The 22,738-nt window shown below is 30.8% G+C and overlaps 1 protein-coding gene across 2 annotated transcripts; it reads right to left on the reverse strand.

Annotated features, from left to right (window-relative positions):
* Positions 1-2,067: 2,067 nt before the first annotated feature.
* LOC143067427 (uncharacterized) lies at positions 2,068-17,678 on the reverse strand. 2 transcript variants are annotated; one of them, XM_076240688.1, is made up of 8 exons: positions 16,592-17,678; positions 15,995-16,087; positions 11,720-11,878; positions 8,487-9,396; positions 7,893-8,105; positions 4,868-4,923; positions 4,205-4,399; positions 2,068-2,652 (listed from the first exon to the last, which is right to left on the reverse strand). In XM_076240688.1, exons 1-8 carry the CDS (start codon positions 16,814-16,816, stop codon positions 2,485-2,487), a joined length of 2,019 nt encoding a protein of 672 aa, XP_076096803.1. In that variant the 5' UTR covers positions 16,817-17,678; the 3' UTR covers positions 2,068-2,484. The 2 variants fall into 2 exon arrangements, with proteins under 2 accessions (XP_076096803.1, XP_076096804.1); XM_076240689.1 differs by lacking the exon at positions 15,995-16,087.
* Positions 17,679-22,738: the final 5,060 nt, after the last annotated feature.

The following is a 22,738-nucleotide window of genomic DNA, read 5'->3' on the forward strand; positions in this document are numbered from 1 at the left end:
AGTAATTTAGACAACACGGTTGTCTTGCAAAAACACAAGTCAGTACAAAGTATAGACACTGAAAAAGAATTCCTTTGTGGAACCAATTCTAATCGTAGTAAGTTCCGTGCTTAGGATGATAGTTCATTGTTTTTCGTTTTTTGAAATGAAATTGTGAGATTGTTTTCGACTTGTGTGTTTGAATATCCCTATGGCGCATCTCGCCTCTTTTATACAAAATAATGATTTGTTACTCCTTTTCAATGACGTCGTGTTGTGTTGAAAGACCTTGTATTCTTACATTTATCGGTAATGTTTAATATCTTTCAATTTTAAAAAGAGTAAAAAAAGAACGGAGTGTTATAATAAGATTATACGATTTACGATTTTAGACTTCTCAGTTTAGAATTTTTTTTAATTGAACTATTATTCTGTCCGAGTAGGGTTGTTTTTTCATTATTATTTTGTTTATGGAAAGCATGTTTGTCAAATGAAATATCAAAATATCAGAATGTTTTAATTGGTTTGATATGAAAGACAACGAGGATATAGGTATGTCAAACTGTAACAAAATAACAAGATTCTCCATAATCACAAAATCTTTCTCATTTTTCACTTCCTCACAATATAATATCTGAAAAGCCAATAATCACCAATTAAAAATATGCGCTGATTCATTAACAGCAGATGCCATTTTGTGAAACGAAGACAGATCAATACAGGAATTGAAATCAGTTTGTATTTTCTAGATTAATTAGAAGATCGACAATAATAAAAGTAATATGTGATAATGATATCCGACATCATCCTAGGCAAAACTGTTTATTATAATTGAAGTATTTTCCCCTAATGTAAAAAACAGCAGTATGCTAGATATTGAGTTACACATTACGAGACGCATTGTAGAAGAATTTCTTTAGAATCCATATACATTATTATTTACGAATCACGTACTAATCATTTAGTGTTAATACAGGAAAGGAACGTGAAGAGTATTAGAAATACAAGAATATGTATATTGACTTTAAAATGTTTCTTATGAATTTTGAGTAACAAAATCACTTTGAAAATAAAATTAAAGTTACCTACCAATTTTACTGCCTTTCAACAATATGTCAATGTTTCTTCTGTGATGCTCGAGGCAAACATATTTGAATGCTAAAAAACCTTATATGGACGTTGAAGAGCTGATCAAACTATAAAGGACCAAAGGTAAACTTTTTGGGATTTTGGTCTTTAAAGCTCTTGAACTACGTACTTTATGTGGCTTTTAAAACTTTTTCTTATTCTAGCATCGCTTATGTCTATTGTAGACGAAACGCGCATCTGGCGCAAATACAAAATTTTAATCTTGATATATATGATGAGTTTATTCCAAATCGGGACAAAAAATCAGAGGTTGCATTAGGAAAATAAATAACGAAAAAAAAACACAAAGAAATTTCATGTAAGCACTTTCGAACATATTTATATTGTGTACTTTCATGTAAACATAACCAATTGGTATCTATTGCTTGAAAAATAAAAATCATTGCATGCACATGGATAACTGTTCTTATTTTTAAATATCTAAATAATAATGTCCTTTGTTATACGACCTATTGTATAAGTTGACCAAACAGTTTATTACTTAAACGCCAAATAATGCACGATAAGTTGAGTTTGGATGCCATAAGTTTCTTATTTTATATTATGAATTACCCTGGCGATTAAACACATATATTATAAAAGAACACATTACATTCTGAATTGTTTTGCTCCTTGTGGTTTCAACGCTGATGTTCGTTACAAGTTTCTTATAGTATGGTGGGTTAATTAAACCCTGAAACCTGATTCGTTGGTACAAATTTCTGAGAGTTTTGAATTTCGACTTTACCAAATGTTTTTTTTTACTTTTTTTCATTCTTAGGTAAATTTTGAGATAAGGAAGTTCGGCTTAGGGACATGTGCTCACTTGAACGTCACAAGTCACGGAAAATAAATGCAACAGAACTGTTTTTATTGATATTATCTCATCAACTTTATGTCAGTATTTTGCAATTGAGTCGACCTGACGGAAAAATTAAGATCATCATAAAAAAAACTCCACACAGATTGATTTTTATTGAAAAATTTATCAAGAAACAGTGAAAACTTATCAGACAACAGAACCTTGATGAAAACAACTATTTTCATTATAGCTTATATGGCTAATTTTCAAGGCTAGATGTTCTCTTTACAATCAATTTGTAAGAAAAATAACAACTTTATGAACATTAAGGTTATAAAAATAAAATCTGCCTTATCATAGACAAACAATATATTGAACACTTCCAGAAATTACCAAATGAGAGGGACTATGATTCTGATTAGAATCTTTTTTTTTTATTCGATTGTAAGCTTTTATCTATTAAGAATTATGACAAGAAAAAATGAAACAAAATACTCTCCAACTTCCGAATCATATAAATTGCCTGATAATTTGAAAGACATAGATCATAATACTGTTAATACTAGCAGACATTTTCATAGTCTTGAATGAGCTAAATTATGACTTTGCTCTAAAATGAATGGATGGACCTTTCTCTTCGCTTGAGGCCAACACAATATACATACTGCAAGAATAAAAACACCCGAAGCTATCACAGTTAAACTTATCATACCAACACATGAGGCATCCAACATTTGTTCGATCTGGAAATAAAAATAAAAGTTTGTAAATTCATTTTATTGGTACGTGTAAAGTTCTCGTAAACTTTTATAAATTTCCTACGTGTTCATATTTATAAACTATAAATTTGTCATATGCATATAGTAAAATTAAGAATGAAAACAGAATGGTCAAGGATAGAAAACAGCTCAGGGCAACCAATGGGTCGTAAATGCAGCGAAAACGTGTATGTTACTTTAACAATCTGTTATTTATTGAACTATCAGATTAACCGCAACTATATGATAATTTCCTAAATTCATGATCATGTTTACCAAACACGTAACCCTTATTGCAGTAAATTAATATAATCTATGTATTGCCTAAAATGTTAGCTTGGTGATATTCGCAAGTAAACCTGTTTTTTCTAGTAAACAGACATCGAATGACGTTACATGACAGGTTTTCGAATGACATCGGAGTCAAAATGGGGATTTAAAAAAATGGTGAGAATATTATAAAGAGTTCTCAATATTTTGAAATTTTCAACATGTGTTCTGTCTGTATAGTTGTTGGTGGCAAAACTAAGCAGCAGTCCTTCTCTGCACATTACTAATGATGTTAATGTTACTTCTTTACAGTGACTGCATACAGTAAACCAATCATAGGTTTTACTTATTTGCTTTCAGATCTATTAGACGGTCTTGGTCGTTTCTTTGGGATTTCTTCTGATAAAGCCAAGTGTTCTGTTTCCTATGGCAGATCCGTCTAATGATATGTTGTTGGTTATTGTTTCTTTTGTTACTTTCGGTCTTTAAGTCTATATTCAGTGTTCAACAATGAAGCTAATACATATAGAAATTATGTGTAACGGTCATGGTCTTGATAGTATAGGTGCTTTCCTTATTACTATGCATATACTGAAGTTAAAATTCATCTGCAATCTTCCTTCCGATATCTCAAGAACACACATATCTAGTAACTGGCTCTCTGATGTGCCATTCTGGCATGGAGAAGATGATGTATGCGTATTTGAGTTTTTAGTAATCTCAGGCATATATAATTAATGTAGATTTTGAACATGAAGGAACTAAACATCATTCCCTGAGCTGATGTTTATTTTGTTGCTTGCGGGACTACATGTTAAGTTTTGGTACCCAAATACAATAACTAGGAGCATCTTTTTTTAATATGACCGGATCATTAGGTGTTTGTATAGTGTTAACAAGAATTTACAAAATTGCAACTTTCAAACAATACTGTAATCTTAATGACTGTTAATACGTAGCTGATTGTGTTCGATGTCGTTTTTCCATCGCACGCAGGTTTATATAACGCAGACAGTGGAATATGTTCATGGCTATTTGAATTTTCTTTTACAATAAAGAAATGCATGAGTTTAAACTTCAGAATATTATTGTCTATCATACTAGTTTTATTGAAATGAACAAAATGGTATAATTTGATTTCACTTTCTTATCATAACTTTTCGAGTGTCGATCTCAGCCTAATGATTTAGAATCTAGACAGCAAAATCAATGTTTTCTCTTTTTATGGAGTCAAGATAAGACTCTTCAAATAAAATAATTAACTTACCCGTGTTTTAAACCTTCCAACATCATAACTTGAAATTTCTATTCTTGATTCCCTTAAAAACGTTGAAAATGAATAGGTTGAAATATTCAGTCGATATACATTATCAGTAACAGTTCCATACTTGGAAAAAGAGATTTTCTTTTGCCTGCACAGAGTCTTTCTCCAAATTTTACCCGAAAGAGGTTCTATGTCAATCTGAAATACAACATAAATTCAAACTTCATAATTACATTGAGATAAAATTGAGAATGAAAAAGGGGATTGTGTCAAAGAGATATTAAAATACACACACAATGTGGGTAAATGAAAACATGATTGTAAGAATGCTGGATAAGTTGATAATAGCTAATACAACGTGGAGTGAGAACCAATGCTTGAAATGTTATTTATGACAACTAGGCTTTTATTTGAATTCAGGTATTTTAAAAAAGATAAGAAGATACAAAGGGAGCAACTAAACGAACTTCCAAAAAACTGGAATGGTTGGATGGCTCTAGTGCCCAAGCAGGGTATTGATTTACATGTTAACATGTGATACCCGTCTAAGAGACTCTTGCATGTTAACTTACGGACGATCTATAATCATTAATTGATAGTAATTGTTTCGTAAACATGAATTGCCATTGATAGTGTTTATATCACAAATATATAAAATATACTTACAAATGATTCAATAAAATTACAACATGGAACATCAGAGTTTAATGGACATCTTACATCTGCAAAAAAGTATTAAAACTTGAGTCGTGCAATTATTACAGTATAAGTATTTAATAACACCTTACATCAAACACGAATGTGCTCCATTCTGAATTTTGTCTGTTGTTAAATTACCGTAGGTAACCATTTTTTTTTATAGAAACGTTTAAATATTTAACACTGTTGGGGAAACGTATCTGCATGTTCTTCATAGTGAAGATGCAGTAAAACGTAAAACTGGTAAAACGTTTGCTTCGTTTCATCTAAAAACAACCCGCTAGAACTATCATGATTATGAGGTGAAAATACTTATTAAACAACCCATATCTCCAGTCATCAAAGATACAAGGGTTATAATAAGTACGCCAGAGGCATATTTTGTATCACAAGACTCGTCAATGGCGCTCATAACAGTTTGAAGCCAACATTAACAAAAATGAAGAGCTCAAATAAAAGAGCATATAGAAATGTCCACTTTAATGAATTCACGAAAAATACAAGCCTATTTTTTTGTACTTTATATTAGTATAGTTCGAAGCAAGTTCGAATCAAAACAGATGAAAATATATCAAATACGAATTTGAACAGCATTAAAACCGAAATCCAAAAAAAAAAACTGTGCCAATTTAGGCTAAGACAATCTGTTTAAAAGAGAGGCGAAAAAATACCAAAGGGACATCCAAACTCATAAGTCGAAAACAAATGGACAGCATCGTGGCAAACAAAGAAAAAGACCAAAACACAAACAATAGCATTGAAAACACAACAAAGAAAATTAAAGACTAAGCCACACTAAAAAACAGGGATGATCTCAGGTGCTCCGGAAGTGCAGGCAGATTTTGCTCAACATGTGACACCAGTAGTGTTGCTCGTGTAAGTACAAAACCGATGAAAATTCTAATTCGATACAGTATTTTCTGGGAGATCGAGGACGAGATGGAGTTAACATCGATTGAAACATATCTGTCAGCATCTCTGAAACAGATATTTTTTCACAGTCAACTAACTCATAATGGCGTCCGTAAAATTTTTGAAGGGATGATTTTAATTTCATTTCTTGGAACTCTTGGTTTGATAATTTCCTTGTTAGCAGCATTCAAATAAATCATGGCAAGAAACGCAAGCCTTGTGATATCGTATGAATTTGGAGATATATGCAGGCGCTTCTGTAATGTTGTTACATAGAAATGGTAAGCTTACAATTGTGAAGCTAAAATCACTCTGTTGTCGTAACGTTTTGATTCCAACCGACTTCCATGGTCAATTTCACCCTGTAAGTCACGTTGTTAGACAGACTTACTTGCATTGGATGTAAATATTTTCAGTCTATGAATTAAAATGTTCCTCTGGTATATTTTTCTCCTATTTTGTATCCTTTATTTCAAGTTTAATAAGATAGATTTGTTCAAATTTTGATTCTGAGGTTTAAGGATAATGGTAGCTTGTTTTCATTCTCCATAAGAAGCCTCATTTGAATGGAGGAACAGGTCTGCAAGATAAGGAGCACAGTTGCTTCTCATGGGAATGCCGATAATATGTTAAAATTACTTACTCATAACGTTATAAATATGTCATCAAATAAACATCAAGCACTAGATAATGTCAATTTCAGAGAAATTTTTGTTTGAAAAGGAGTGAAGTCTACAAAGTACTTTTATTCCTCCCAAAGACAATAACGTTAACGTTCCTTGATGTTAAACAAAGCACCACCATCTCTCAATTTGTCTTTAAGTTTGCAAAAGGAAATACTTGAAATTATGTAAAGTGTTGAAAAGTCTTTTTTTACTATTGCAAGATGAAACGGTTAGATTGTATTACTTCTTTGTTGTTCTTTATTCTTTTTTAGCTATGGCTCAGTCATATTACTTTTGACATGTCAGTTTGAATGTTCCTTTTGGTATAGTTTGCATCACTTTAACATATCTTTGTAATCTGATTCCCACCACCTGAAGCATAAGTAGTTTCAGGATAACTTTAAACCCCGTCTTTGATAACTGATATAATTGATGTGGTTGATTTAAAGCATTTGCAGAAACGAAGTTCTGTATAAACTAATATTCATTCCATCTTATAATTAACAATTTCTTCATTTTTTCTGTCCCCTTTGCAACATTGTCTGAGAAAACAATTTGAAACAAATATCCTTATCTTACATGTACAATGGAAGCGGATTTAATTCCATATCCGTATTAGGCACTAAGGTAACGAAAAGTGTTTGATTATTTATATATTGATCCACTTTCAAAATTAAGTTTTTAGCATATTTGTACTATTTGTCTATTACAAAGTACAATCATATTAAGACTTTTGGGGTAAGGGGATCTTTTAAGATTTTTTAATTTTAAATAGCTTGATGCTTACTTCACCAATAACGACAATCTTTTTTTTTAATATTTTTCTGCAAAAGAGAAATGTATTGACCTTTTAGACTGCTATTTGACTGAAATCGTTATTACACTCTGGTTTATATAGATATAGAAAGATGTGGTATGCGTGCCAATGAGACAACTCTCCATCTAAATAACAATTTATAGAAGTAAACCATTATAGGTCATTTGTTTATCTAATTTACGTACATCGTTAGTGTCATCTTGTCTTTGCAATTCAATAATAAAGTATTAAGAAATGACAATTGGTGTCATTAAAAAAGTGTCCACAATTAGTAAAAATAAATAGACAGTTTGTGGACCACGGATCTAACAAGAAAGCAGTGACAGAAAGATTGAGTATTAAGTTAAAGTATGCTATGACGTCGCTTGTCTATAAATGTAAGGAGTGGCTGAATTGAAAATACACTATCAGTTTTCATCAACGATATTTCGTATTGGTGAAATAGGAAATTTTTCGGAAACTAAGGTTAAAGCTCCTAAAACGTGCTTACATTTTTTAAAGATTGATTTACCTGAACTATAAACTTTCATGAGGTATGTCTTTCTATTAGTTTTTAACATTTCAAAAATTAATATTGGCAAGTGTATATTTTCCTTACCTGAAATATATTTGAATAAATTAATTCCTGAAAATTCTATTATCCTATTTTGTTTAAAATATACTGCGCACGCAAACTCTTCACTAAAATGAAGGAACGAGTTAACAGCAGGCGTTTGACTTGTACATGTTTTCAAATCTTCCAACGGTTGAATGAAATACGTGTTATATATGCTGTATTGGCTTGCTGTGGAAATATCAGAACCCTGATAATCTGGAATATAAGATCAAATTTGTTACATTTTTGTACATAATTCTTACACTATATTTTGTTTCTGTTTCAGACAAAGCATATGCGTTTTTAACGGGAGGATATTGCCATGAATTAGAACTGATTGAAAACTGTATAAAATGTATATGAAGCCACTTCCATCCCCTCTGAAGTTGCCCTTTGTACCAGCTTTGACCTTATCCAATCTTAAAAAAAAATGTGGCAAATAACTGATAACCGATAAAATCATTCCTGTTTAGAAGCTATCTAAAAAAGGAGAAAACAATAGAATTATTGAATAAAGAACAAATTTTGACATGATGGAAAGAAGTAATCGTAAGTTATTTTGGTTTATTAAACTGTACTGTGGTCTCCCATACTTACTGTATAGCATCATATTATTGCCCGAGTGTCTGTCTAGTATGCATGTCGACAACCTGACAGACAGACCGAAACTCTGGCTAACTTCTCGGGTCATATTTTTGGTCAGTTCACCATAAACATAACCGAATGAAGAATCGTATCCAATGACCAACTCTTTTATACTTGAAATTTTAAACAGTTTGTTGCGGTGCTCTACTTCACTCCAGTTGATAACTTTAGCATATAAAGAATGAAAAACGAAATGTTTTAAAGTCAGTAGCAAGTTTGATATGTAAACATTATCCAACATAAACGATATGCAATCTGTATCATTTGCAAAACAAAATAACTCGCTTAATAATTCTGTTGCACTTAGAAAACAGTTAATGTTAGATTCATTAATGCTTTGTATAAAGAGAAGTAGTCCACAAATGTTTCTAAAATTAGAATATTTTAAATTATTATCTTCGATATATGGATATAAAAGCCCCGGAAAGGAACTGTTTACACTTATAAGATGCTGTGAACAAGTATTTATGTGTGCAAAATTTCTGCAGATTTCCGTAGTTTCTTGTGTTAAAGGTAAACCCATCTCTTGTGCTGAGGAGAGAATGTTATACAAGCGTGTCATTTCATTCTCAGAAAAATCAGTATTATTTCTGATGTTATTTATCACAATTTTCTGTTCAGTATCATTTTTTCCTATCCAGCGACCAAAGGAAATGTTTTGAACTAAATGATCCATCTCTGTATTTGCAGTGTTGTTTAATAATCCTAGCAAAGAAAACACATTCTCAGAAATATTTGTTTGACGTACACTTAGTTCTTCTATTTTTAAATTGATCCATTCCGGAATGTTTCCCAAGAGATAATCCTCAGAGCTTTTAAACGTTCCAATTTCTTCTATTTTATCTGTATCGAGCATTATTATCTAAAAATACATAATTTGTGTAATTTAAGGCAACAGTAGTATACCGCTTTTGAAAATTTTGAAGAGTGATCATTCAATCGTAATCTTTAAACTTTGAATCATAAGCAATTGACTATGATCGGATATTATACCTAATTATTTCATTTAAACGAGTATTTATTTTACTGAAATATCTCCCATAGTCACATGTATATGACTGTCAAATAGCAAGGTTTTGTTATTGTCAAAAAATTGTAACAAATGTTAAAATGTTAAATAATTGTGTTCATATCAGGTCCAATAAGCAAATATACAACGATGTAAAAGCTTGTACATAATATAGAAATAATTGATATGATATGATATGATTGCCAATGAAACAAATCTCCACCATAGAGCAAATGACATAGACTAACATATCAATTGGTATACTATACATATGTTTAAGCTAACGAAATATAGTTTGACCTGTAAAATGTTGCTAAGAACTATAAAGTATTTGTTTATTTCCAATTAGTTTGAACCTTGCTCCTTGAAATATATCTAGATATGTTTGTGATATAAAAGAGGAAGGAAAGATACTAGAGGGACATTCAAACTCTGCCATCGAAAATAAACAGACACCGCCATTGCTAAATAAAAGACCAATAAACAACATAATAGCACGTAAAACACAACATAGAAAACTACAACTTAGCAACAAGTATTATGTGTTTCCAATTTCAATTGAGAAGTAACATTTTCGTATTAACAATCCATGTGTGTATTTTATGACCAGCTTGACATATTGTATTGACACATATCTAATGCTGAAGACTGTTTGTTGACATCTTTTAACTTTGGTTAGCAGTATTTGTGTCGTTGAATTACTATCTCACTGACGGATACCCCTTCAGGAAATATATATATATAATTGTTATAAGTAATTCAGAATATTAATTATTAGAAACCACTTACACAAAGCAACTGTTTACTGGTACGATGCTCACAAGGGACTTACAATTTATATGAAACGATCAAATGGGACTAAACGTACAACTGGCTTTAATGTATCATAAATTATTCACTAACAAAGTGGCCTGCAGGAACAGATTTTAAACTGATTGAAACCGATATTAAATGAACAGATACAGTTGTTGTTACCAATCTTCTGTATGGAGATTCACTTTTTGTTACTAACATCATATACATAATTCTATTTTCTTGAAATAGATTTTCTGGCACGTTATGATCGCAAATTAACGTCATTCAGCTAATTAGGCACTGCGTATTAAATAGTAGATAAGTTCATGAAGAGTTTATCTGTAAGATTGTATTATATGTTTATGTCATTCGTTTTATTAATAGCGTGTGCCACATATGTCAATCTTGTACTTATTTAGTTAAGATAAATTCCAACGAAATATAAAAAAAAGGAGTAAGTCCGGTAAGGGCCGATTTTGGCCTCAAATTTCAAGTTTATCTGACGAAAGATTTTAGACATTTTTTAAACACTTAAGTGTCTATTTTAGTTGATTCAATCAGTTTATGTGATAGATTTTAACTGATATACTCATTAAAAACGCTCCGATTCTAGCTTAATTATGAAAAATCTATCAAATATTCCCAAAAATGTCATTTTTCAGATTTTTTTGTCAAAAATGAAAGTGGCCGCATCCGTGTTCATCCTCAACCTGTATATATGTTATGTATTATCATCATATATAACTTACATTTCAATATTAAGAATGAACACGAATGCGGCCACTTTCATTTAAGACGGAAACCGTCTAGAATTTAACTAAAATTGCTAAAATTGTGAAGATTTCAGTAATTTAGCATTACTTTATGATGCTAGTACCCGATACATGTGCATTGTATTGTCAAAACAGCCCATATTTATGTAACAGAAGCATAATACTTTCCAATGAATAACTTAAAGTATACATTTTAACGATTTTGTAAAACTGCTATATTTTGGGGCCAAAAAGGGTCTTACTGAACCTACTCCTTTAAAAAATCATAATACAAGCACTCCTTCTCGTTTTATTTATATATATAAAAAAAATCCCTTCATCTATATTAATATATGAGATGAATTTTGCAAAACCATATTTTAAGAATTTTCTGATTAATTAACATTCATTTCTCTATATAATTATAACCGTTCAATTTTAATAATAAGTGTGATAATTAACATTTCTCTTAAGCTTTATAACAATATAACATCACATGGTAAGATTGTTCTATAGTGTTTCATTTAATGGGTGATGTTAATTTATCCACTAATTGGTTATTCTTATTCATACTGCTGACTTTATTTTACAGATATATTGTATACGACTACTTAAGAATTTCAACTCACCTCATCGCTACTCTTACAGTTTATACCACATTCCTCCTGTGTTTTATCTTCATCAAAGTTGAAGGAAATTAAGTATTTGAAGGAAACATATCCGTCCCTGAAAACAACATTCACTTTTCTTGCCGTCTTTTTATAGATGTAAGGACCACATTTTTTCAGCTAAAATTATTAAGAGTATAAAAAGTATTACTGTGAGCCATTGGCATTTCCATTCATTTGTTTATTTAGACTATTAAACGAACAGACTATATATAGGACAACAATCAAATGTTAAAACATGAATGCTTCAAGTACGGAAAAATTATCCCGTAATAATGATTGACTGTGTATGAGTTGAACGCCGAGGGCAATAATTGTGTCCGATGGCAACAGTTAAAAGTATATTTGTTTAAAATGTGTCGGTTAGTGTATAGAAAGGTATATACTAAGAAACTTAGAGCGAGGGGCTTGCCCCGAGCTCTTAGTTTCATAATATTGTGACAATTCTTGACTGACAATCGTTATTATTTAGTGTGTTATTAATTGTATTTAAAGATATATTTATTTGAATATTGCCGGGTGGTCAACTTCTCGGGTGTGCACAAACACTGATAAATGCATTGACTTTCATACTCATGATTTAAACTATTTGTACTTTGCACGCGATAAGGGCCAGTTTTATATGTATATCTTGGTAATGTTTACCTATGAAATACTTTGATTATCCCGTCATATAGTGATTTATTATAACAAATATCGTCATGAGATTCAACTTGTTTACATCTGCCATGACACCGTTTTGTACTTTCACTTTGCGATCTCATATTATTATTTGTTTAAGTTAACACTTTATCAATGCAGAGAAATTGCATATTTATTATGTTTGTGCCTCCCTTTTCATTAACATTGTCTTTATTTATGACAGACCAGGGTTTTCATTGATCTCATTTAAGCATTATATCTAATGCGTGAGGTTATGTAAATTACACCCAAGTTTTGGCTGACTATGTGTAGCTCATTTACGTAGTTTTGTAAATCTACTTACTATTTATATCATGAAATATCTGATTTCAAAAGGCCATTGACTCTAGAACGAAAAGATTGTAGCTGCTGGTGTAAGTATATTTACTGATATAAAGCTGTGTTTTAACATTGAAAATGGAAATGGGGAATGTGTCAAATAGACAACAACCATACATGTACTTCTTTACATGGTAAGAAAATAGGAAATTATTAAATTGCAGCGGAAGCTTTACATTCTTACAAACATTTTTCAATTTTATATAAAAACTAAAACTAAAACTATGATAAATTTTAAAACATTAGATAGTTTGCAGTTGTATACCAAAAAGGGGTGGTGGAAAACGCCCTTTTTGAGATGATCAGTGCTTTTGAATAAGGACATACAGTTGGACCCTCTCCTCCTTTATCTTGGTTGGAACCCCTTTTAAAAATGGTAGTATCTGCCTTTGGTATGTACCCATAGGTAGTCTAGTGGAGAGTTTACATGCATGAAATATCTGTCACTGAACATTAAGCAGCCAATAATGAATCAATTTATGATGAAATAGATCAAATACATTTAATTTCCATTCACAATGGTACACTCTATTTTTGGGGACAAAGTAATTGCATGGAAGATAATTGGTTACAATTTTAGATGCATGTCATTGTTCTCTAATCAAGGTATAAAGAACCATATATGTTACTCTTTATTTATATGAAAGAAAGTTTTAATCGTCAAATATATTTTTAGATCCAAAGATTAAAAAGTAGGATGTTTAAAAATTAATTTGAAAACTATTTACAAACTATTTAGTTTAATTTGTAACACAACATATTTTTCCAAATAGCCAGTAGTAATTTTTATTTCAATATCTTGATTACGATACAATGAAATCTTATCCTTGTGGTCATTCATGCATAGTTACTTAGTACACGAAAAAGGTATGTACTATGAAAATTAGAAGGCAAATTCAAGCAATTTGATTGAACGAGAAGTTGTGAGTATGTGCTTAATATTGTAATTACTATTTCTTATTGCTCGAAACAATGATACTTCCATTTGTAGTATTAATGTGATTTTTAACAAAAATCCAAACGAATATTGTAAAATGATTGACATGTACTACTAGTATCTTTTTTATGTAAGAAAAACAAACACCTGTTATTTGGCGGAACCTAAGCTATACATTAATGCTCTAGGTGTCAATATTAAATATAGAATAAATTAATAAAACCTACATTAAATGGGTAACTGAAACATCTTGACAATGACATAGAGACTCTTCTAACTGACAAATATGTCATATAAGACCTGATAACCGTCATGAAGCATTACACTCGTCGTATTTTAACTATTGATCTTCTTTCTTCTTCTAATTTTCCTTTTATCTTTAAAGATATTGTTCTTGTTTAATTGAAAAGGGCTTTTAATATAAGATTTATTTATCTACGCCAATTACTGTTCAAAAGAAATTTAAAACAAAACATGTCATAAAACATGACATAAAACCAAGATCTACAATGAAAGTAATCGCCAAGCTAGATAAAGCTAAATATCCTTGATCATAATCCGTAAGAACAGGGTTAATTGTTTTATTTGACCTATGAGGTTGTTAGTATGTTGCGGTCTGATATTCTGCACAGAGAAAAAAGGGGGTGACGAAGATTAGTAATTTACATTGCTAACGTGACTTCGACAATCAAAATATGAAAAGAACTAAAAATTCAATAACAAGTTCAAATAAGGACGTGTGAAAGTTTGTATATTTGGTTAGATTAGTGTCATGCTATAGCATTATCCATGAATGGTAGTAACTCCCGACTTTACGATACGTTATAGTCCCTAACAATGTTGTAAAAACAACAATTTCGATCACTGTATCGTAAATGATTCTGATATATTACCAAATGAAGATAGAAACAATTCTGCAACCAATTATTGGATATTTATATAACCATTGTATTTCTACATCATGGGGTTTCTTTCTCCTTTTATAAGTATTTGTATTATACATATAATACATAAACACATCTCAATGTGATTACAGTAAGAAAACCAAGTCCTAGAATATCCTTTCAATTACGAAATATATATGTTCCATCTTCCGTAACTGATTGAATGTATAGTGAAATAGAAATGGTAGTTCACAATGCAAAAAAGCAAACACAATGTTTGTTGTGAAGATAACTCGATCAGTTTTAAATGTTATTTTTTTAAAGAGAGGCAAAAGATATGAAAAAATGATATTCAAACTCATAAGTCGAAAAAAAATGACAATGCAAGGACAAAACACAATATAAGTACACAACATTGGAAAATAAAAACTAAGTAACAAAAACTTAGGGTGATCTCAGATGCTCTGGAAGGGAAAGCAGATTCTACTCCACATGTGACACCCGTTATGTAAAGGACAATACGGAAAACTATCTCAAAATGTACTGAAATGTTTTCTTCTACGTCTCAAAAAGACAAGTTGATCACCTTATGATAGAATGGTAAATGCAAAATTGGAGCATTAATTATTCAGTATATGAGTTTTTAGGAAATCTACATTATTCAAGGATAAATCATATTATTGTATAGCAATATAATATTTCCCACAGAACGTAACCAAAAGTTAGCGTGCAATAAATTCTAATATTGCACTAGTGCAATAAATCTTCAAAATTCATGACGTCATCAACGTTTAAATCTTAGTTTAAACCAAGTTTTACTTTAAAATATTATATTGATATATAATAAAAGGGTTATTGCATGAATATTGGGGAATATTGTCCCTCGTAGAACATATATTGCACTCGCAAGCTCGTGCAATATAAAATTCTAATCGGGACAATATTCCCCAATATTCATGCAATAACCCTATAATATAACATCTAATAACATAAACACGCATTACACTATGTCCATTATCAAACATGTATGTTTATCGGACCACAGATGAATTATCACGTTGTGATTGGTTAAACGCCGTCACATGGTGACCCCCTATGAGACCGTATGTGGTTAGTAAGTTTCATATGGGGTTCATGACGCGTTAATGGCGACGTCATCTATTAATGTTCTTGTGTTTCATTGTTTATTTTTCAACAAAACGCCGCAGAAAAAGTCCAGCGTCCGATAAATTCGTTATACGGTTAAGTACTGACCCCCTACGGATCCATAGAGGGTGAATAAAATTCATAGGGGACTCGGCCTCCGGCCTCACCCCCTATGGATTTTACTAACCCTCTATGGATCCGTATGGGGTCAGTAGCGAACCATATAACTTATAATATATATCTACTTACACTAGGAACCGCACCACTCAATAAAATATTTTGTCGATTTGTAATATTCCAAAAATATAGTTTTTCATACCGAATCCATTGTTCATCAAATTCCTGCAAGAAATGAATATTTGTTATTCAAGAAGATCCTATTTATATCTGAAGATACAAGTGAAAGGTTTAAACCACAATTTTCTTCAAAGGAAATACCTGTACCAAGTCAGGAGTATGACAGCTGTTTTCCATTCGTTCGAGTTTTCTATATTGCCATTTTTACTTTAAAATATTATATTGATATATAATAAAAGGGTTATTGCATGAATATTGGGGAATATTGTCCCTCGTAGAACATATATTGCACTCGTATCAAATTTTTCTCTGAGTTCGGTATTTTTTATTTTACTTTTTATGAAAATGAAATTATTCTCGCATTAGCATCTTCGTAGTTGTCGTTTCATTATAGAAATTGTTTATTACCTTTCTATTTATTCTAGGAGTGAATATTGAAAGACCATATTCACCTGTTGGCTGTCAATCAACCAAGTTTCAATTAGTAAATGAAAATGAAAAACAGAACATGTGCTATCAATGACATGTTTTAATATTAAGTTTCCTTACCCATTGATTATAATGTGAATATTCTTCACTAACAACACATTGGTCTTCTTTTATTCTGTCTTCTACGAATCCCGGAAATTTAAGTCCCACAATAAGTCCAATAGAAAGCACTATAAAGGCCACAAATATTACACCAATTCCTAATATTCTAGACGACATAGGCATTGTTTTAGCATTTTGCTCCAACGACTCTTTTGCTTCTATCCAAAAACTACGATTTGGCATTTTAAAGGTCCAATTCGAATTTCAAAAAAAGAAAATATGGTATGGAACAATTTGTTCTGTATAACTCAAGCATCTGCTAAACGTTTATATATTTATGTCATATATACACGGTTCTTGTCATATTATATGCCCTCAGTTGTAATTTGATGATTAGCAGATGAAATCCGATTGCTTCAGAACAAACTGTTAATGGTTGTTGTAGTCGATTTCACAATAATAAATTCCAAAGGACAGACTCTAATCGACATCTTTATGCTCGTTTTCCATCTCCAGTGCGTGTTTTAATCTAGAACCGTTTCTTTGAAGAGTCATTAAGATTCTTGCTTCTCTTCGAGAAATTTTAATTATTTCGCAAAATTCCAATACGAAAAATTCAATCATAATATTATGACAATGTACTTGAAATCTATAGGTCGATTCTATTGGCTCGTAATTTTGTTTGCTTTCTAAATACAATTTAGTTTAAATTGTTATGCTTCATATGAATATATAAACCGAGATTATCGTTTCTAATTCAATTTCCGAATTAGGGATGATCATAACTAAAACATCCAGATGCATATGGTGGATAATAGAACAAAATTTCTTCCCATGTGTCACGACAAAACAGCTCAGAATCCACTAATTTAAACGTTGTACAATTAAATGATAACTAACTACGAATTTCTTAGATCTGCTGGTTTGTAACAGTATCATTTTCAAGCAGTTTTATGTTGTACTTTGTTTTGTTTATAGTAATGATGATATATTTTCAAAAATTAATATTCGGAAATTAATAGAACTGACAATGGAAACGGGGAGTGTTTCAAAGAGACAACAATTCTACGAATGAGCAGAAATCAACCAAACACCACCAATGGTATTTTTGAGGGTATTTTTGTTTGATGTAGGGATATCCCCTAAAGACGTAGCACAATGTAGTTATATCACCTTCTAGAAATACAGCATTGATGTTCTATGTTTTGGGAATGATCACACGAAATGAAGCACAGAAGTTGGATGAACAACACTCTAATATCCAATCCAATAACATGTTGTCAATTAGTCACTTACAATACACACATTAACAGTATTGAAACTGTGTAGTGAAAAAGTTAATGTTTAAAACTTCTTTTCCCTCTGTTTCAAAAACAAAATTGGATTTATTCTTTTTTCCTCAATTTGCACCATTTTATTTTCGTCTTATTTTAAGATATGACGTTATATGTTTTGCTGTAGCTTGAAGGTAAAAATAGCCACCATATCTTTGAAAACAAATAACCGAGGAAAAGGTTAAGGTTCGTTTGTGGTAATAAAAATTAAGGAGTTTGAGAACTTTTAAAACTTTCTTATAATATATTACTATATCATGTATCGTCATAATAACGTGACACACATTATCTTACTGGTAACAAACAAAAGGTTATACTGAGGTCAACTGTTGCCTGTGAAAGTTAGAATAATAGCTTTCTTATATTTTCTTTGTTTATCATGCGAAATATATTTGATGAAAACTGATAGTATAATATTAATTCAGTCATGTCTTACATTTATAGACAGAAATAAAGGCAACAGTAGTATACCGCTGTTCAAAACTCATAAATCCATGGACAAAAAACAAAATCGGGATAACAAACTAAAACCGAGGGAAACGCATTAAATATAAGAGGAGAACAACGACATAACACTAAAATGTAACACATATAGACAAAATCCCACGAGAATAACAAATATAACATATATATATAACATCAAAACCAAATACATGAATTTGGGATAGACAAGTACCGTGACACGTCTTATCGCAATGTGAATTTACACTCAAAAATAAGAGAAAACAAACGACACAACGTTATAATGTAATACACACAGAAACGAACTATAATATAACAATGACCATATTCCTGACTTGGTACAGGGCATTTTTAAAGGAAAAAATGGTGGGTTGAACCTGGTTTTGTGGCATGCCAAACCTCGCACTTTTATGGCCATATGAAATATAACATCAAAATGACAACACAGGACTACAATATAAATAAATTGGAGAACACAATTGACAAAGAATCACACGAACAACAGCCAACAAAAGGCAACAAGTTTAAAATTTTAATACGCCAGAAGTGTATTTTGTCCACACAAGACCTATGTGTGACGCACAGATACAAAAGTTTGAAAGCCGAAACGAGTACAAAGTTGAACAGCATCGAGGACCAAAAGATCAAAAAGGTTGTGCCAAAAACGGCAAGGGTTTTCCGTTAAGTTACCAGAAAATCCCTATAATTTAGAGTAATTTATACTTTTGCAAACAGTAAATTTAATAAAATGAATATTCAAAAGATGTACATGATAAAGCTGAAGTATTAACTAATTACAGGAAACAACTGAAATACATTTACATAACCAGACATTTGAAACACAAAAGTAGACACATCCGAATACGTTTAAACCTCTACGCCAAGTGACGTCCTATTTGAAACTGAAAAATGACGAAAAAATGACGTCATTAGAATTAGTAAAACAGAGCATCAAAAAATGAAAAATGACGAAAAAATGACGTCATTAGAATTAGGATTAATTTAAGATTATATATTTGAACTAAATACTGATATTGCATTTAATAACAAAGCACATTTTAATTCTTATTAATATAAAACTGAGGTAGCAATTAACTATATTATAAAACTATGTCAGGTTTGTTATGAATCTAACTTCAAAGACATGTTTCTACAAATGAACTTTACACACACATTGCTACCAACGTTACTGCTGCCTTGTTAGATCCTTGATCCAGAATCTGGATAATTATTTTTAATTATTGCTCACACTTATTTGATGTTACAAATTCCTATTTCATAAGATTCGTTTATCGGATTTCAAAGACAAGATGGCTATAATGATGTATGTAAATTGGCAAACATGTAAACCAGTGTAATAAGATATTTCGATATATCCATCAAATTAAAGTCTAAAAAGTCATAAGAATTCTCTATTCGTAAATATAAAACAAACATATTGACCTTGATTGAGAGGTACATATCCGGATAAAATAATAAAAAAATGAAACAAATAAATGGTAGCTGTTAGATACACCTCTCCCAATGGTTTAAAGTAATTTTCTGTAGAAATATAACAAGTACAAACATGCAATAACATGTGTTTATATTTATTAAAAGTGGAACGATATGAAAATAACCTACAATGTAACATATTTCGCTACCTTAGCGTCTAGTGTGTCCCTTGTACATGTCAGATGGGGAGATTTTTTTCAAATTGTTGTTTTCTCAGACAATAATGAAAAGGGGACAGGAAAATTGAAGGGATTGTTAATTTTAAGATTTAAAGAAAATTAGTTTATACTTAAAGACTGTAATTTGTTTCAGAAAATACTTTAGATAAAAGGGCTTTTGAATCAATAGCACCGCGTTTAACAGCTTTCAAAGGATGGCTCAAAAGTCATTGTGAACCTATGTGTTTTATAGACGTGTTTGATACTAAAACTATCCAAAGATATGTTAGTGTACATACAATCTAAGACTATTTCATCTTTCAGTACTATTACACACCTATATAATTTATGCTATCGAAGCACAAATGTAGGTTTTTCTATGTTTTTGCAATTGTAACACTATAACTGACAATATATTTTGAAATGAAATACTGTTACAATATAGAGGAAAGAGAAAAGCCTACTGAATTAATAGTGAAATAACGAATAACGACGAACGCGTGCTGATAACGAATGTATTAATGCGATTATCAATGTGTTTCATCTAAGAGTAGTATATGTCTTGCTTGACTATGAATGGAGTTGCAAACGGATCCAAACAGCTTTATTATGTGGAGTGATTGGTTTAACCTTGGAAGTTTTATATTAACAATATATTACATCCTTGATATCAATATGTGTTTGTCTACTATTTATAATAAAAATAGAGTATAACATTACACCAGAGTTAATGTAAATTATTAACTAATCAAAATGATGAAAATTGAACTGCTTTAGTCGAAACATAGCGCTATATTGTATTTCGATATTATTTTTCTGTTTCTTTTTTGTATACAGTAAACATTAAAATCATAAAAATGAACGTACATTTTTTTTTGTTAACATTTTTTAAAATTCTACAACATTTCAGGTAAATATGAAAACACGAAGTTATAAATCACTTATTTGCATGAAACTTGGATGAAAGCTTGCATGTAACACACCATTAAAAACCTTATGGTACGTTAGCATGGTACATGTATGTAATTATTATAACAGAACATAAAACAAATCAATTGTCTTATATTTTTCCATACCATCACCAAGGTAAAGGAAGGCATAAATCGTAAAATCCTTTTAATTGCATAGTAGTTTTATATCTGTACAATCCGTGTATAATTATATCGTGTCCATGAACATGTGAATCTTGAAACTATCGTAATGAGACAAATATAAGAATTTTATGTATGTATTTGTCAATAAATATACAACGTTTTAACGTAAAAGGAAAATGTCTTGCAATAATTGTTACAAATAAAAACAAATGACAATAACTTTCCGTCTTAATTGGAAAAGATAAGAAAAAGGACGAATATAGAATCCACTTAAATCAACTCTTGCGACATTTTTATTCTACCTTATAAAACTCTTGTTTAATCAAGATAATACATGTATAGGTTGAATTCATAATAGCACTGAATTCACTTTGATTTAAACGAATGCCGATAACATTATGGTTTGTTTTTTGTTTTTCACTTTGCATGCAGATAATTATTAAAGTAACAACATGTTATTTTATACGAGCAACACTCAAATCGTATAGTAAGCTATACCAATCTCGAGACTGGCAAAGTTTGAGAAATTCAAAGGAGTCTGACTAAAACTGCTTTAATAAACGACAACCCCTCGATCCCAGGCCTTTGCTATGTAGGCAAACGCAAAATATGTTTGTAAGCGAACCAATCTCAACTTGGTGTTGTGTTGCGATATCCAAAACTATGATTACAGACTTTGTTTGGTTTATAAAGTATTCTAAATAAAGGCAACAGTAGTATACCGCTGTTCGTAATTCATAAATCGATTGAGAAAAAAAAAACAAAGCCGGGTTACAAATAAAAAACTGGGGGAAACAAACACATCAAATATAAGAGAACTACGACACAACAGAAACACAACAATAAATTGTAACACAAACAGAAACGAACTATAATATAACAATGGCCATTTTCCTGACTTGGTACAGGACATTTCAATAAAAATGGTGGGTTGAACCTTGTTTTGTGGCATGCCAAACGTCCCGCTTGTATGGCAATTTTAAATATACAATTAAAATGACAACATTAAATGATAGGACTACAATACAAATAAATGGGAGAACATATAGGACAAAGAAACACGCCAAAAATAGCTAACAAAAGATTTTAGGTTAACAATGAAATAGCAGGGGGAAAAGAAATGTAGAAAAGATGTATACTTATATAAAAGGAAAAGATCAACAAGATCATGATAAAAAATGTCCAAAACATATCTGCCTTAAAATTAAATTTTTAAGTATAACTACACATATTTTTCAAGAAAACGCTGAAAAGGAAAGAATTCGAATAAATGACAGGAAAGCAATAGAAGTATACCGTTGTACAATGTGTGAAAACGTGGTTTTTTCATTTATTCAGTATGTGCTCGTGTGCGATTGTAATGAGATAGAAGGGTAAATCCTACTACATTAAAAAACATATACCACCACTACAGAGGACACTTATTTCTGTATGAATTGTAAACTGATTAAAATTATCTTCGTATCAAAACAGATAAAATAAATCTTGTTAATTAAGGCGAATGTAGTTTACCGATGTTCAAATCTCGTCAATTGATTAGGAATAGAATTTCAAGACAACAATTATAAACTGATAAAATGGCATGAACTCCAAACCCTGGTGTTAAGCACAATTCTCCCGCCA

Source organism: Mytilus galloprovincialis, chromosome 3 (genome assembly GCF_965363235.1).
Source record: "Mytilus galloprovincialis chromosome 3, xbMytGall1.hap1.1, whole genome shotgun sequence".
NCBI classification, from domain to species: Eukaryota; Metazoa; Mollusca; class Bivalvia; order Mytilida; family Mytilidae; genus Mytilus; species Mytilus galloprovincialis.

Bases quoted from the DNA above. Each gene is read 5' to 3' on its own strand.
- LOC143067427 (XM_076240688.1), bottom strand. From the start codon at position 16,816: ATGCCAAATCGTAGTTTTTGGATAGAAGCAAAAGAGTCGTTGGAGCAA. The intron at 16,088-16,591 runs GTAAGGAAACTT...CATTTCTTGCAG, and splicing joins ATTCACATTATAATCAATGG to GAATTTGATGAACAATGGAT. The intron at 9,397-11,719 runs GTGAGTTGAAAT...ATGTATTTTTAG, and splicing joins ACTGTAAGAGTAGCGATGAG to ATAATAATGCTCGATACAGA.